Source organism: Megalops cyprinoides, chromosome 7 (assembly GCF_013368585.1).
Source record: "Megalops cyprinoides isolate fMegCyp1 chromosome 7, fMegCyp1.pri, whole genome shotgun sequence".
Taxonomy (NCBI): Eukaryota; Metazoa; Chordata; class Actinopteri; order Elopiformes; family Megalopidae; genus Megalops; species Megalops cyprinoides.
In genome coordinates this window covers 18,296,569-18,312,749 of record NC_050589.1, presented here as the reverse complement: position 1 = coordinate 18,312,749, position 16,181 = coordinate 18,296,569, and the positions used below count along the sequence as shown (strand labels likewise).

The 16,181-nt window shown below is 42.3% G+C and overlaps 1 protein-coding gene across 1 annotated transcript in view; it reads right to left on the bottom strand.

Annotated features, from left to right (window-relative positions):
• The window catches only part of cdh4 (cadherin 4, type 1, R-cadherin (retinal)), a 285,630-nt gene that overhangs the window by 151,721 nt on the left and 117,728 nt on the right, over nt 1–16,181 (bottom strand). Inside the window, exon 3 of the mRNA XM_036533980.1 lies at nt 10,106–10,129. Within this exon, the coding sequence (XP_036389873.1) occupies nt 10,106–10,129 (24 nt within the window). The remainder of the gene's footprint in view (nt 1–10,105; nt 10,130–16,181) is intronic.

Below are 16,181 nucleotides of genomic sequence, written 5' to 3'. Positions count from 1 at the left end.
TCACAGACCACAGATGTATTTCAAGAGTGACATTCATGGTTTAAATATCAAGTTAATGGCTTAACTCTGAGGTTAACTCTTAACCTTTGAGGTTCAGCTCACGTTCCCACCTCATCCCAGCACAGATGTGCAATACTAGTCTTTTCTATTTTCAGGTAACTTCTCGTGACAGGTGAGTTGTTGCTTCTATACTAATGATTACCAAGGTTATCTCTAGAGTCACAGACAGGCCATACATGCTGCAGAGCTATCCCCTCCAAATTTTCTTTCATTCATTTATTCATTCATTCATTCATGTATTTATTTTCAGTAAAGTACTGCTAACATTGTACATGAGGTGGATTTTATATGATAATTCTTGATGGAATTAGTGAATGAACTTTGCAGGAACTTGCAGCTCAACATTGCTACCTTAGCAGGCAGCCACCACAGTTTCCACTATAGAGAGAAACTGGCTTTACAAAAAGATCTCTCTGCATATAGAGCATGGACCATCTCAACTCCCAACTACAAAAACTCTTTTTATCTTAATTTCAGATTCAAAGTCACTATCAGCATGTTTTATTGTGCCTCCCTGGGGGACGATTAAGATATAATTTTTCAGTCAAACAGATGCTGCTCAAAAGCAACCGCAGTCTCCTGAGCATTTGGCATGGGAGGAATCAACAGCTTCCTCGCTCAGGTGGGAATAAGAGCTAACACAGGGACACCACAAAGCACAAACAGCGGTGAGTTTTAAACTTAATCAGTGAGTATCACGAGACCAAAATGGCATAAACAACTTTTCAAAAATGTATAAGAGAGAAAAACAAGGAATGTGCCAATTTATTACTCATTTATGCTTATAATCGAGTCACACTAGAATTCCCATTTGTGCACAAAACTGACACATGTCAGTTACAAATCAATCAATACCAGTCAAGATAATTCTTAGGAAAATGAGCTATTTTAACTGTGGGTCCTACAGATGTCACCTTTATCATCAAAATTGCTTATCTCTGTACTTCCACATCAGCTGGTGCTGATAAGTATCCTGATTCAATTTAAGGTATTCTTTTACCATGCCACCTACTAAGAAAAAGACAACACAGAACATGCATACGTATTTTGAGACATGTAATACTCTGACACAACTTTTCAGCTCATCGGCTCATTTAATAGGCCAAGTTGTGTTTACTTTGATGGGGCCGCATGAATAATTGATAGCAAAGAGATGATTTCTAGTGGGGATTAGTTCTAAATAATCCATTTAACTTTTTTCCTGAGTTATCCGACGGAGAGGCGCTTTACAAATCTGCTACTCACCTCCCTGCCCTCAGAAGCAGAGCTCCATTCAAAGAAACCTTTTGTTTCACACTACCTGCAATTGAATACAGCCCTCTGCTGTCATAACTCCAGACATTATGCATATTAAATTGAATGGAGCCCGGAAACTCAGTGCTAAATTTGAGGAAGCAGAGCACGACAAGACATGAGAGGAAATCCAGGAAAAAAATGGGCTCTCTGGTGGGTTTTTGTGTGTGTGTGTGTATCTGTGTGTTTGTGCGTGTGTGTGTGTGTGCATGTGTGTGTGTGTGTGTGTGTGTGTGTGTGCGAGTGCAACCCCAGTTCATGCAATAAAAATGCTCCATATTAAGCAGGCAAAGCTAATTAACCCAAAGGGAGGGTGAAAAAGAACAAACTGACATAGTTTACATATTTTTCATGTAGTTCAAATAGACATATCCATTTCAACTGATTCATAATTTTTGTCCCGCCTAAAAAAAAAAAAAAAAACACACACACACACAAACACACACACACACACACACACACACACAGTGTCAAGAGGTGAAACGCAGTAGCAAATATTGTAAGGGCTGCAGCCACACCGTTTGTTGAGTAGTTTCTTCTGGTGCTCTCCTTGCCTGTTCTCCACCCTGCAGCTGTAAGAGATGTGTTTACCTTGGCTCTTCTGTGTCCTTCCTGCTGCTCGCACATGAGGGCGAACATCAGGATAAGCCCACTGAGGAAATGAATCAGACCCCAAACACAGTACACAGCCGCTTAATGCCGTCTCTGACCTGAACTTGCATCTATGCTTTCTGTTTACTCTACAGGAACACACTAAATCCTGGGAATATTAGTAAATTGCAGAAATATCTCAGGACCCGGGGAGCGAAGTATCTAAGTGCAGTGCTCCACTACATTTAATTATTTATATGGCAGACACTATTATTTGGAGAACCTTTTATTTGACTGCTCCACCCCTGTTCCCATCTAGTTCACTGCAGGAGAGTATCTAAGTAATACCTACCTTATAATCAGTTTACTATTACTATAGTGTTTACAATCTAATATAAATGAAAGATTGGAAAAGCACTGCAAGACTATTATGAATGAAATGCTTTGAGAAAATGGCACAGATGGCAGGTGGTATTGTCAGCATCTCTCAAGAGAAAAAAGGACTTTCTAACTATAGTCGCTTTTTTTCTACTTTGTAACTTAATGCCAGTTTCACTTTGATTTGGCTTGCGTTCAGTTATGCTTTACCTTGCCAGAAGTGAGGGGGCTCCATAATTGAGGCTTAGCATTAAACTTCCATTTTAAATCCAAGGCTGGCCAAAGAGGAGCTGCTTGAGATACAACACGGACTTTTCCCAGCAGTCTGTCAGAAAGTGCCGCTTGCTTGTTTGCCTGCGCGTTTGTTTGTTGGCTTTTTCCCGAAGACTCCTAAACTACCCATCTGCTGTTTCTCCTGTGACTCCACTTCAAGCGCTCAAGTTGACTGCATTCGAGAATTCAGACTCTGGCAGAAAAAAATGAAATGCCTGTTTAATTGGCATGACTATAGGGGTGGGGGGAAGTGTGACTGTATGTGTGTGTGTGTGTGTGTGTGTGTGTGCGTGTGTGTGTGTGTGTGTGTCTGTGGGGGGGGGGGGGGGGGTGAACCTAGAGCTCCATAAATTTCTGAATTAATTAATATGTAAACACAGCCCAGTCTTCTTACTGGGGCCAAGAAAATTAAAAGAAAAACATTCTGATGGGTAAGCAGCCACATCATATGATTTAGAAGCCATTCGAGGATGGAAAACACACAAGCCGCACATGACGAGAAGGAGCCCAGTGGGCCGCTACGCCTGTTGTTGAAGTTGATGGTTGCCGTGGGGGTAGTGGGTGCCTTGGAAGTGAAGCTGCTGCTAGTTTTGGAAGAGAGAGTTGTTGGCGCTCACGCTCCTCACATCCTCCTACACCCCCACTGTGCCAATCGGAGCTTTCCCAGTCCGTCTGTGGAGCAGACCCTCTAAGGAGCGGCCCTGCTGGGTACAATATGCCACCCCGCTCCCGATCTGCTGCCAAGACTACAGGGTTTCCTTGGCACTGCCAAACCTCAAACGTGGCATCCCCGCTACAATTACTGAGAGATTTACGATAATTACAAATTATGTCTTTGTGTATAAAAAAAATAAATAAATAAACATGCATTTTGAATGGTGAAAGTCATGAACTCCATAAATCTCCTCCCGGCACGATCATATTATGGGGTGTGTGAGTGCTTTTAAATTAGCACTGCTCGTTCAAAATTGTCTATGTTTATTTATACTGTGAAAGCACTATGTACCACTGTAAACAACAGACGTAGAAGCAGCAGTGTATTCAGTTGATTAGCTCCTCCTAAAGTCCAATACACCACACTAGCAATGACAAAACTGACAACTGACACTCACACCTTCATTGGCAGCTGAAAAGAAAACGGAGTCTGCAGGAATGTCATTTACTTTAAGTAGCTACTGTAAAAAGAGAGCATCTTCCTGCATGTAGAGGTTTGAAGGGATGCATAGTCTTGATTTACTGCATCTCTGTGTGCAGATAATGACATTACAAAAAAAGACTTCAGTGAGGCTGTGCTGGGCCAATCATTAGGAAGTTTGCTGTAGGAGTACCACCCAGTGACACCACTCCAGTCCACCCCATTATAGAGCTCCATGACACTTTCAGTGCACCACCAGAGCAGCATGGTGGGGTTATCTGAGGGGTGCGATCATACTGCTCTCATGTGAAAGATAACTGTCAAGTGCCCAATGAGGGGTTCATAGCAGAGGAAATGGCACCACCATCCAGGCTCGAGTACCCAAAAGCTAGTCTGTGTCTGGACAGTCTCAACACCACATGTGGTGATTGGACAAGATTCTTTTATGTTCATCTACACACATGTTAGACAACCAAGTATATCTGGGAAATACGTAAGTTCCTGGTGACAGCTCTGATTGGCCATATTAAACAAACCAGAATGCATCTGCCACATACAGTAAATTCACTAATAAACTCCAAACATGACAAAGCAAGGCAGTTCCAGGAGGCAATTAGGGCCCTTCAGGAAAAGATTTAGGGAATAGCAGTTCAATTAGGCTGACAGAGATGGCACCACTGAAAATGAAATGGAAGCCTTTGCATTCTGTATATTCCATCACATCAGCTGCACAATGTAGCACAGGGCTGTACACCATTAACAGGTCTTTCAGCTTGGCTAGCTCCTCATGGCATTATCCGCTTCCCACAGATAGAGACAAACGAGAGAAAGTGATCATCCCATTGTTACAGACACCGGCGAAAAACATAATTTGCTCCCATAAATTCGATGCATTTATGCATTGGATTGAAAACATATCCAGCCTTTTTTGATTATCACACACTAGCCACACCAATTACTCCTCCTCCAGATTCTGTTTGAGAGTGGGACTTATTTCCGATTTCCTGGATTAGCCCCATCTCTTCATCTCCATATGAATAATGTATGGGAACCCTGAGTGACTTTCAGACATATGGATAGTGTTTCAAATACATGGGTAGTGTTTCAGATATATGGATAGTGTTTGGGTACATTTATGGACAGTGTTTAGGTTTCAGTATGGGTAGTGTTTAGGCACTGTAGGTGTATAGATAGTGCTTAGGTATTTGTGTAGGTAGTATGTATGTATGTGTGTGGATAATGTTAAGGGTACGGTATGTGCATAGATAGTGTTAAGGTATGTGTGTGGACAGTGTCCAGCTTTTTGCAGAAGTTTGTTTGAGAGGCTTGGCAAAAGCATAAAGAGAAAGTGCCAGTCCTGTCCCGTTGGCAGGAGTGAACAGATATTTCACACAGAGGCGTGTGTGTGTGTGTGTGTGTAAAAGTAAAAGGGAGAAAGAAAAAGAGAGGGAAAGAGAGGAAGTGTGAATGTGGGGGAGAGAGAGAAAGAGAGAGAAACAAAGGAAAAAAAATGGGGGAGAGAAGCAAGACAGACAAAGCCAGACACAATATGAGTGAGAGAATGACAAAGGGAATAACAGAGGGAGAGAGACAGAGAGAAAGAAAGAGAAAACAGAGGGAGAGAGAGTGAAATCTTATGCATCTTGTCTATGTTCCCCCTTGGTTTTCTGGAAGGTGTGGGGCAGGCAGGTTGCAGCGTTTGGTGACAGGCAAATTAGCATCTCACGCTCCCTGGGGCGGCCCTGTCCCGTTCCCCCTTCACTCCCTCTGAGGCACAGCTTGTTGACCCTACTATCGCCCATGTCATTTCCATCCCCTCATTAGCATTCGCTTTCCCGGCTGCTCTGTACATCTCGGGGAGCTCCGATAACGCACTGTTTAAACCTTCCCATCGTGAGCCTCTGAAACGTGGCTGGCGCCGTGTCTGTCCAAATGCCTGGGAAGCACATCATGGAGGTTTTCTTCAGAACAGCAATGGCTGACATCAATGAGAGCTTCAGAGCTTTCTGTCATCAAGGGATGCCTCAATCTCCGTTTAACAGCTTGGTCTGTTCTCACACTCAGGATAATTAGCTGTTTCTTTCTCTCGCTCTCTCTCTCTTTTTAAACTTTTCAGAAAAGTATGAAAGATCAATAACCAGCACACGCTTTGTAAATTGTTCTGTCATTATCTTGTCTGAAATCTGCCTTCTTTAAACATCAGGGTGAAATTTGATTTATCAATCATGATAGTAGATGTGGCATAACAATGGATTTCAAGCTGGGATATTAAATGTCATCACTGTCTTTATTTCTTTCATACACACTCACACACACATGAACATGCACTTACATACACACACGCTCACACACACACACACACACACACACACACACACACGCACACACACACACACACACACATGCTCGCTCACACACACACACACACCCATATATTTATATGCTGTTTTATCATATCATTAAACACTGACAAGCTCTGCAGTTTGAAAAGCATTGATCTTATTTTAGAGGGATATAGGGCAGACTTCATTAGTCTGGTTACCAGTAAGCAGCTTTGCTCTGGTGCACGCTTAGTGAGTGGAGATTTCAGAACGAGAGAAAGCGTGTGAACAGCACTTTGTGAGCCCAGAGACCATCTCTTTAAATACACATTTAAATGAGGGAGGCTTATACAACGTATTGATGAGCCAGAGAATCAATTAACTTGTGTTGTGATTAATCAATTATCAAGAATGCCAATCAGCAGCCGCAGTGCTTAGCCTCTTCCCTCGAGCCATATTGCATTAGAGGATAGGCTCTGACCTTAGCTGCGCTCACAAAAGAGATAAAATTTCGCTAATTCCTGAAGCGTATGGAATGGCTAGGCCTGGCTCTCTCTCACACAGTCATTTCCATATTATGGATTGCATTTTCCTCTATTCCTGCCTCTTGCATTCATGGGCAAAATAATAACTAAGTACATGCAAAATAACAACGCCATTACCTTAGAGCTTCACATGCATTATCCTGAGCTTTATTCAATGGAGAGAACTTGGTCTGACTGACAATCATGAGAGTGTTACTTGTTGCGTAGCTTCTTTTTATCTACTTTTGATACATATATCTTATTCACCCTCCATGGAGTATTTTAATAAGTTGAGTCTATTTATTCCAATGGAATTTTTACCTTGGACAGTTTGCGGAGTACACAATGTGAATTGCAGGCTCAGGCTGAATTAAACAAGCTTACATTCTAGCTGTTGCTAATCAGTAATTTGAAAAGCTATCACGTAAGACCACACATCCCATAATAATGTCAGAAAACCCTGACTACAATAACATTTACCCTTAGAGTCAATGAATATTTTCCCTTAACATTGCCTCGATTGACAAATGTGTTATTTTGTACATACAAACATAATTTCCTCAATTATTATTTTTGATAACTGAATTCACCAAACCGTGTTGGTATAGAAAAAAAGATTTTTGCTAAGCAAAAATGGTCACTGAATCCAGGGTTAAGTGTTCAAGCCTAAGATTAGCAGACCAACCAGCTGATGTTTTTTTTCATCTAATTATAACTGAATCTCTAAAGTAAGAAGGAGTACATGAGATCTCAAAGAGAATTCATGCACCTCCACGATTAACCTGCAACACTTAGGTGATTTACAGGTGGTGATTAGCCTATTAGAGCTCATTAAGCATTGAAATCTTCCATTATCTTAAACAAATGAAGCATTTGCAGCCATTCGTCTAACAAGTATTTGCCTAAGGTCACCCTAGGTATGTGGAGCATTATGGTCTTTCACCAACACACCAGGCATCGCATGTATGAAACACATACCATTACTCTTAACAGCTAAACAAATGATACAAGCTCTTAAGAGTTAAAACTAGCAATTCTTTCCCAAAAGAGTTGGATGAAGGGAATCGCTGATGAGACTAAACTATTTGCCCAGCCTGTAGCGAGCTGTAATCAATCCAGAGGAACAGATAAGTGCCCTAAAAGCATCGCAGCTCAGAGTTTTCTATTATCGCAATTACACCTACGTCTCTGGCCTCAGGTGCAACCAATTAAGCTGACAGAGAAAGCTCTAAGCCACTCGACAATGAGGATGTTATCTGGCGCAGCCAAATATTAGAGATCAGAGAAGGGGCCAGCGTGGATTAAGGAAAGTCTCTCTATTTTCCAACATGGCTGAAAGTATCTGCAAACGATGGGCCTTTGTTGACAGCGATAAGCTGGGTAATCTCCCCTCTCCAGCTCTCAGTGGCCTCTCTCCATCTCTCCTCTCCTCTTTCCCCCCTCTCCCCAGCACTGAGGCTATGGGCAGGGTTAAGTACGCCCACAGCTCCCTGAGGAAGCGGCATGACGGATGGAGCTCTGCGAAATTCTGATTCGATTCAGCCCATTTGATAAATTTATCGTTGGCATTTTCAAAATGAAATTAAAGCGCGTCTCCTGGAGACTGTTTTCCAGCGTAGGTGCCATAAATACATTTCATTTGCCTGTGTGCGTGTGAGAGAGAGAGGGAGAGAGAGAGAAGGAGAGACAGAGAGAGAGAGGGGGACATAGAAATAAAGAGGTACAGCAAGCAATATAACTATGTATATGTATGTATGTATAAGAGAGAAAGAGAAAGAGACAGAGTGCTGTTGTGTGTGTATATATGAGGGAGACAGTGAGTGATGGAGACATAGAAAAGCAGATAAAGGGAGTGAGAGCAGTAGTCTGCTTTGGAGCTGACCAGCAGCTGGAGTCAGCAGTATAATAAGGCCCTCATAGCTGGCACGATGAAATAATGAGGAAAGCGCATAAAAATGGCCTGTTGTAAGGGTTAACAACACTGCAGTGGTGATGCCGCATGTCAGTCTCTACAGAGACTTCTCCGAAGGTGCAACAGTTACTAAGGAATCACCGCTGATTAACAGGACACATACCAAAGAGCATGCAAGGATTGTGTGATTTCCGTTTTAACACGCGTGGGTTTACTCTGAAACACAAAGGGATGCAAATACAGCTGAAAATGGCTGGAAAGGAAGCCGAATAGATGCATAGTTGCTGTTCTGTATATATTGTCTCCAGCTCAAGGTCCAAAGGCATTTCAGTACCGATGGTGTTGCCAGAACCTTAAAAGCCCCTCATTACTCACCGTGTGAATTAAGCGACCGATTTGTCCGTTTCTCCCCTGCGTTGCTGTTTGTTTTTTTTTTTCTCCTCTCCATGCCACCCCCACCCCCCCCCCCCCCCTTGCCTTGGCAGCGAGGCTGAGGGAGGCAGATGGGCCGTTAAGCGGGCCGTGTTTGTGTGTTTGTGCTGTCGACGTTGACGGTGTCGACGGAGCCGGCATGTTGTGACGGAGATCTCTGTGCTTATTTATGCCTCTTGCCTTCAAAAACACATGGCCGCCCCGCTCCAGGCAGATGATCAAGAGCCCGTCTGCCTCCCCTGCACACGCGCCATTCATCAGGACAGAGTGGCGGAAGTGCCCCGCCATCACTTAGCTTTATGGGCCTGTTTGACGCACCCAGCGTTATTCATCGCGCCCAAGACCATGGCACAGCATGTGTCTGTGTCTGTTTCCGTGTGTGTGTGCCCGAGCGCACACACAAGTGCTTCTCACATGAAACCACAGCACCATATATTTAGGGGAAGACATAGTATTTATCCCACACCAGCTCATCAGAGATGCACATGTGACCTGTCCACCACCTTGCACCCCTCCCACCCACGTTGTACTACTTCGTCTCACGTGTCCACTCCGAAAACATCAGTTGGAAGTTTGAAGAGAGTCAGCTAAACTCAGCACAAGTCTTGATTGTCTATTGTGTTCTTCCCTTGCAATTACTAAATTGCAAGGGAAGAATCTCCATTTTGAAAAATACAGGCTTGAAACTATGTGCAGGCGAGTGCGCGCGGCATATACCTTTACACAAGCAGTAAAAGTGACCTCCCTTTGGAACTCTTAATGAGTCTGTCTCACCCTAATCATCTTTCTAATCAGCACAGCAAGAAAGGACCGCCCTCTTCCACAGTTAGATTAGCCTTTGTCTTCTGTGCATGAAAATTGGGGTAGACAACTTTCTGTGGTGTGTGTGGCCGTGAATACATTTGCGAGTCATATTTTCCAGAAAAGTGGGGTCTGAAGAGTCAAAGTGCACAAGCTGAAACATGGTGACATGCTACTGCAGGGGTGTACTCAGATTCCTGACAACAAAACCAATTTAAAATGCACATGGCAGAGTGCTCTCCTTTGATATCATGGGCAGAGATGTTATGAAGTCCTTCCCACAAACCCCTGTGGGTTTACACTGACACTTAAAACATTGACTCACTTAACTCAAAAAACACTAATCACACATCATGCACACATCCAACACTGTATCTGTACTCACCACGCCCTGATGATACTGTGGTATCTACAAGAGAAAAGAAAAAGAAAAAGAGGGTTAGACTTATAATTCATCATCTTAGAGATGTGTCAATCGACCACAACTATGGAAAGCAGACTCAGATACTGTGGACTGACATGCAATACCCATCAACTGTCTGGGTGAGCAGAAGATTCATTTGCAGAGAGGAAAGACACCACTGAACCCGACAAGCCTCCCTTCGGAAGCTTGCAGACTATCTCTGACTGTGTATACCTGTGTCTACCAGAAAACTCATCGCCACAATAGGAGAAACAACTTTTGTGAGGTGGTCATTAAAGGTGGCCTTATTTATTTTTTATGGGTGTGTTTAACAAATGATGCATGTTCAATGGGTTTCCATCTTAGGCAAATGATTCCATCTCATTATTTGCATGTGTATGGTCCATATGTTGAAGAGATGGTGTTATGATTGTGAATTCTAATTATTTTGTTAGAAAACTAAATGTTTTAAATGTGGTTGTGACTTAGAATTATACAAGTAAATTAAATATTTCCTTATTAACACCCACTAGCAGTGGCTATTATGCTCTGGATCAGCAGGAGGACACACCTGAAAATTCCACTTGTGGAGTTGAGTTCAAGTAGACCGTGAGGTTATGGCTGCTCACCCTACTTTGCTATGATAAACCTTTTGCAAAAACTCCACTTAACAAGAAGATACCCTGACGAAGGAAGATGAAGGTTCTACGCAAAATGTTTCTGGATCTGGATGACTAATAAGCTCAAGCCCCCCATTTACACATCTTCACACTGTCCTGACCTTTGACCAGGAGCTGCATCCACATAATCTTCTGATGTGGTAACTGTGCTTTTGAGGATAGCACATATTGTTTAATGCACATTTTCAAGTGCCTAAAATGAACATTTCTGACCGGAGCACTACAGTTCAAACAATTAATCTGCCAGGGCATATTCATAAACCCATTTTCCTCTCCTTTCGCTTCAATTATCACATGTGTAATAATAATTGGTAAAAATCTTGGTCGTACACCCTGGGCAAACACAGCTACTGTACACAGTTTGGGCCTGGGAGGCAGACCAACATGCAAACGGACACACAGCCCAAACACAGACACTTCAGTTGGATTTATGCTGGGAGAGAGGAGATAATCCACTAATTTGCCTAATTGCCAGAGTAAAGATGGACTTCATTGTTGGTGTTTATCAAAGAGACTGCTTGTAATTGGGATGAGGTTTAAGGGTTTACAGTTGCTCTTATAACAGATTTTCTGCAATATTGCTTCATTTGTCATTACACTGGATCTGTCTACCTCCATGTCATCATGACTACAACGGCTGGTACAATTTTTGCTCTCCAGCTAAAGCAGCTGCAATAAAAATGTATTTCCTTTTCATGTACGTGCTACACAGCTGGCTAGAGGGAGTGGTGGCTATGCACACTGTAGTGCTTTCCGTCAGCTGTACTTTTTGGCCCCTGCTCTCAGACAACCACACCTGACTCATCACTGCATCACTTCTATTATTTTGGCAAACGAAGCCCAATATCCCCCACCAATGTAGACCCTGATTCCTGTGTATACACAGAATGTAGATGAGAGCCAGGCTGAGGTATCTAAAGGACCCATAGAAAAAGAGAGAGAGACATAAATAGAATATTACTGGAACCACAAGTTTCCTGCAACTAATTTTATTGTTTAAATGTATCACTACTTTTTGTTCAATCACCTCCCCTTTACAAAAAGTGCTTACCACAGGAACGCAGACCTTGTTTTTTAAGGAACATTGCGTGTCTGCTTTAAAAGAGATGTCTTTAAGTTTGAGGTTCACACAGTCAACGTTTTGCTCACACTCCCCGAAGCACTTTTCACACCAGAGGAAGTTAAAATGGTCAGAAAGTGTTATTTGTCTGTTAGGTTTAAGCAGGTCCCGAGAGCACTGACCTGAAAACATTCCCTATCAAAACAAGAACACTTTTTCGGAATTATTTCAGACACTTCAGTTTCTTGAAGTTTCTCGAACACTTACATACACACACACAGACATTCTCACAGGCCTGTGCCTCCATGCCAATATAGCACATGTGCACACATTCTCTCTCTCTCTCACACACACACACACACACATACACACACACACACACACACACACACGCTGCAGACAGTTTGAGAAAATAATATCATTCACTGCAATGAATCATATCTTTATAACCTCATCTTTATTCTCAACCTCAACAGAATCAATTGAATAATGAACACAAACCTTCACTCACTAGCTCCCTCCTTCTTAACTCACTCCTTCCCTCCTGCCCTCATACCATCACAGTTGACTTTTACAGAATCTTGGTCTGCCCATTGGAAACTGTTTTCTAGTACACTCCACTTGATCTCTGAGTCACCCCATGAGAGACTAGCTCTTGAACTTCATAAATAGAGTGCGCCACAAATACTCAGCTCCTTTCAGCAGAGGAGGACTCGGCAGTGAGGAGAGAATGTTACCAAACGTCACTAATGCTTGAGACCCCACCAGTTACGACAATTCACACATATTCAATAATTCAGCACCCGCTGAAAGAGATGCAAGTTGCCTGTAAACCCATAATCGGAGCAAAGATGCTGTCAGCCAGATGCATTCTGGCAAGTGTACAACATCAACCCTGTCTCTCAGCCTTGGCGTCCTCTCCAGGAGACGATAAACAGTTTCAGTCTAATTTAAGATTCCCAGGGTGCGCCAGCGTCCATTCCGCTTTGGGTTTTAGACTGCTCTGTTTATCCAAGTAGCAAAAATCCATTTAAATATAAATGCGTCTCCATATTTTTATAGAACGGCAAGCAAACGTGGATCTCACCCTGATCATCTTTGCTTCATATTTAATGCATTTACCCGGCCTGACGTACCATAAAAGAAAGAAAGAAAAAACTGCATAAGACTGGGGAGATGGTCCACGCACAAAGCCTGTGGATGAAAGGACAAATGACGGCATCTGTTTTGCCTGATCTCAAACAGTCCATCTCTGATACACATGCGATCTTTGCTGTTTTCAGTGTTTGGGCCAGCATTGATCTATTTTGAGAAACATGCATCTAGATGAGCGTTTTATTATTACAGTTAAGATGGCAATCCATGATGGGATAAAGCAAAAAAAAGTAAGGTAATTATTTATTCTCTCAACAGCGGCTGACAGTGATGGATGAAAGAGACAAAATGCTGTTTTGCTGTCTAAGCTCTTCAATACACGACAAAATAATGAGATGGCGGCCTGAATAAACATACACATTTTGCTGTTAGCTAAAGTCGAGATTTTCTAACATTGATTTCTCATGTCGTTCCATGTCTGTGGTGGCTTAAATGGATTTGAACACTACTTTTCAAGGAATATATGCGTGGCTTTTTATTCAGCCCTTGTGCTCTTGGTTTGATGTAAATAAGGCATATATCAATAACAAAATCCCTGTCAGCATCACTTATGCAAGTTATGCTATGCTGCATGGTGATACAGTAGGGGTGGAAGGGGTCAGCTTCAGGGAAATAAAGTTTTACAAAGTGATGTTTTGCATCAGTTCTGAAAATCCAGAGAAAGGTTTGCCTGGTTTGTACTTTCTCTGCGCTGACAAAGACACAGCAGAAGATGGAAATATTTAGATACAGACTCTGTGACTACAGGAAGTACACAGAGTGTACCCTCATTCATTCTGGGAAATTTTATCCAATCTTCTCTGATTGTACCCTGCATGTGTGTGTGTGTGCGGCTGACAATGTGTGTATGTGGATGTGTGCCTGCGTGTGTCTGTGTGTACTACGCACACATGTGTTCTTGTCTATCCTATGGTTACTGCCTTGCTGTCTGCCCTGGTGGGCTTTAACTGCTTGCGGTCCTTTGTCTATGGATATCTAAGCCCCACACATTCCTGAGCTGCGTCACGCTCTCGGCCCCAGCCATGCAGTCCCTTTTAATCAGTATCAATATGAATGTAATAACACTGTCTTTGTTGCCTGATTTGTGGCATAGTTGCCCCCAGGCTATGGTGAAAGCAGAGCTGCTGCTTGTCTCATTACAGCTCAACCCCTAGGCGAGGCTGAAAATCAGCAGCAGGCTTGTCATTGTTTACTTCTGTAATCTGACAATGAAAAAAAAAAAGAGAGTATGAGGTGGCCTTTGTGCCAGCATGCATTTTGTTCACTTACTGTACATTATTAAAACATGAGCCCAAGGTGAGAGCTTGTTAGGGCATCGATCTGAAACTGTCCCCAAACAGTAGTGACAATGGTGACACGTCTTTGATTCGTTCTTTTGTTCTGTAATGAAATGCCATGGAATGGCACGCAATGCTATTCTTTCAACAGGAGCACAATTCAGTGCAAGAGTTCATGACACTCACTAGATTGAGAACATACTGATTGCCACTGTCTCCTGGCATTACTGTGACATATTTATGTCCTGCAGTCTGACCCAAATTCCATTCACTTCTGCAAAACACTGCTCACTGGGACTTTTGAGATTAATTAGTGTCATATCGAACCTAAATAAAGAAAAACATAACTAAATCTAATATGACATTTTTCAAGATGTTTCCAAAAACTATCAGAAATGACAAAGATCCATCTCTGATCAAAAACATCACTCTAACAAATACCATTAAGGCCACTACAGTTTATTATTAACTCACCTCAGTTTATGTGGTGAGTTAATACTAAATATTCAAATAACACAAATGGATTTTTGTAGCATCTCAGCCATCAAGTTCATTTTTAAATATGTACCAAAATTGGCTGTAGTGTTTTGGTCTGTCTTGAATGCTATTGTTCATTGAAGACTAATTTAGACACTTGCAGATTAAAAATATCTAATTTCTGGCATGATCTGTTATGGAAATGATTATATCAACTAGATTATTTCCATCTAAGTCCTCTGGGTACATACAGCCTATATAAATGATATTTCATTTTTGCACTAGCAAATGTATTAGTTGCACATGGCTCTTACTCATAGGTTATTGTGAATGTTTCTTAATGGCTTCTATTTTTTTCTTTTGTTATTTTTAAGCATTTCACTTCAAAACGTTGGTGCAAAACTATCATTACAAATATGGCAAACATATGTCTGAAGGACACACCTCATAAGATGTTGGTACTTTGATATTTTGCATTGGTTAGTCTTAATTCATACTGAAGGCTTTGTTTAACATTACTGTATATTAAGTGATAGATTATTTAATTCTCACACTGAGCAGGTCTGCAGCTTGTGCACAATTGGGACAACATGTGCAGCTACAGCAGGGCAGTGAGCAGCTGGATCAGCCAGTGCAGCTACAGCAGGGCAGTGAGCAGCTGGAGCAGCCAGTGCAGCTACAGCAGGACAATGAGCAGCTGGAGCAGCCAGTGCAGCTAGGACATTGAGTGCAGTTACTGCAGCTGGTGCAGATGGAACATTAAATGCAGCCGGGGGAACCGGTGACAGAGCATGTGGCAATCTGCAAGGCCAGGGCTGTCAGCTTACAGAGGGTTTTGTGCGTGATACAAGCTGCATGTAGCACAGTTTATCATGTGTTTACTGATCTGACCAGGCATCACACTGGGACTTTGGGAGGTGCTCTCTTGCACTCTGACTGAATTAGATTTCCATAGGAAAGGTGTCCAGATTGACCTCTGTGGCCACATAGCTTGCAGTCTTGGGAATGGCTTTAATTACAGCAAACAAACTGTATTCGATTTTATACTGGTCATGAACTGAGGAGTCAACTCTTCCTGTCTGATGCATCTGAACAAATTAAAATAAGTGTGGTCAAAATAGCACGGTGGGGTGAGGTGTCCAAAATCCAAAAAGGTATTCAGCTGGAAGTGTGGAACGTTTATATCTGTTAACATCCTGGAGCACAGACAAAATGGCAGACAAAGGGTATATCCAAGACCATTGGAAAGGGTTATTGAAAGTGGAGACACTGACAAATTCCATCTGAACCATGAAGCATCTGGCTCAAAAGTCAGGCAGTTTTGTTCAGCACTCAGAAGCAAGAAGCATACCTCATGCAGTCCAAAACAGTGACCTGATGTTAACTGATATGGAGAGATCAATTAAAAT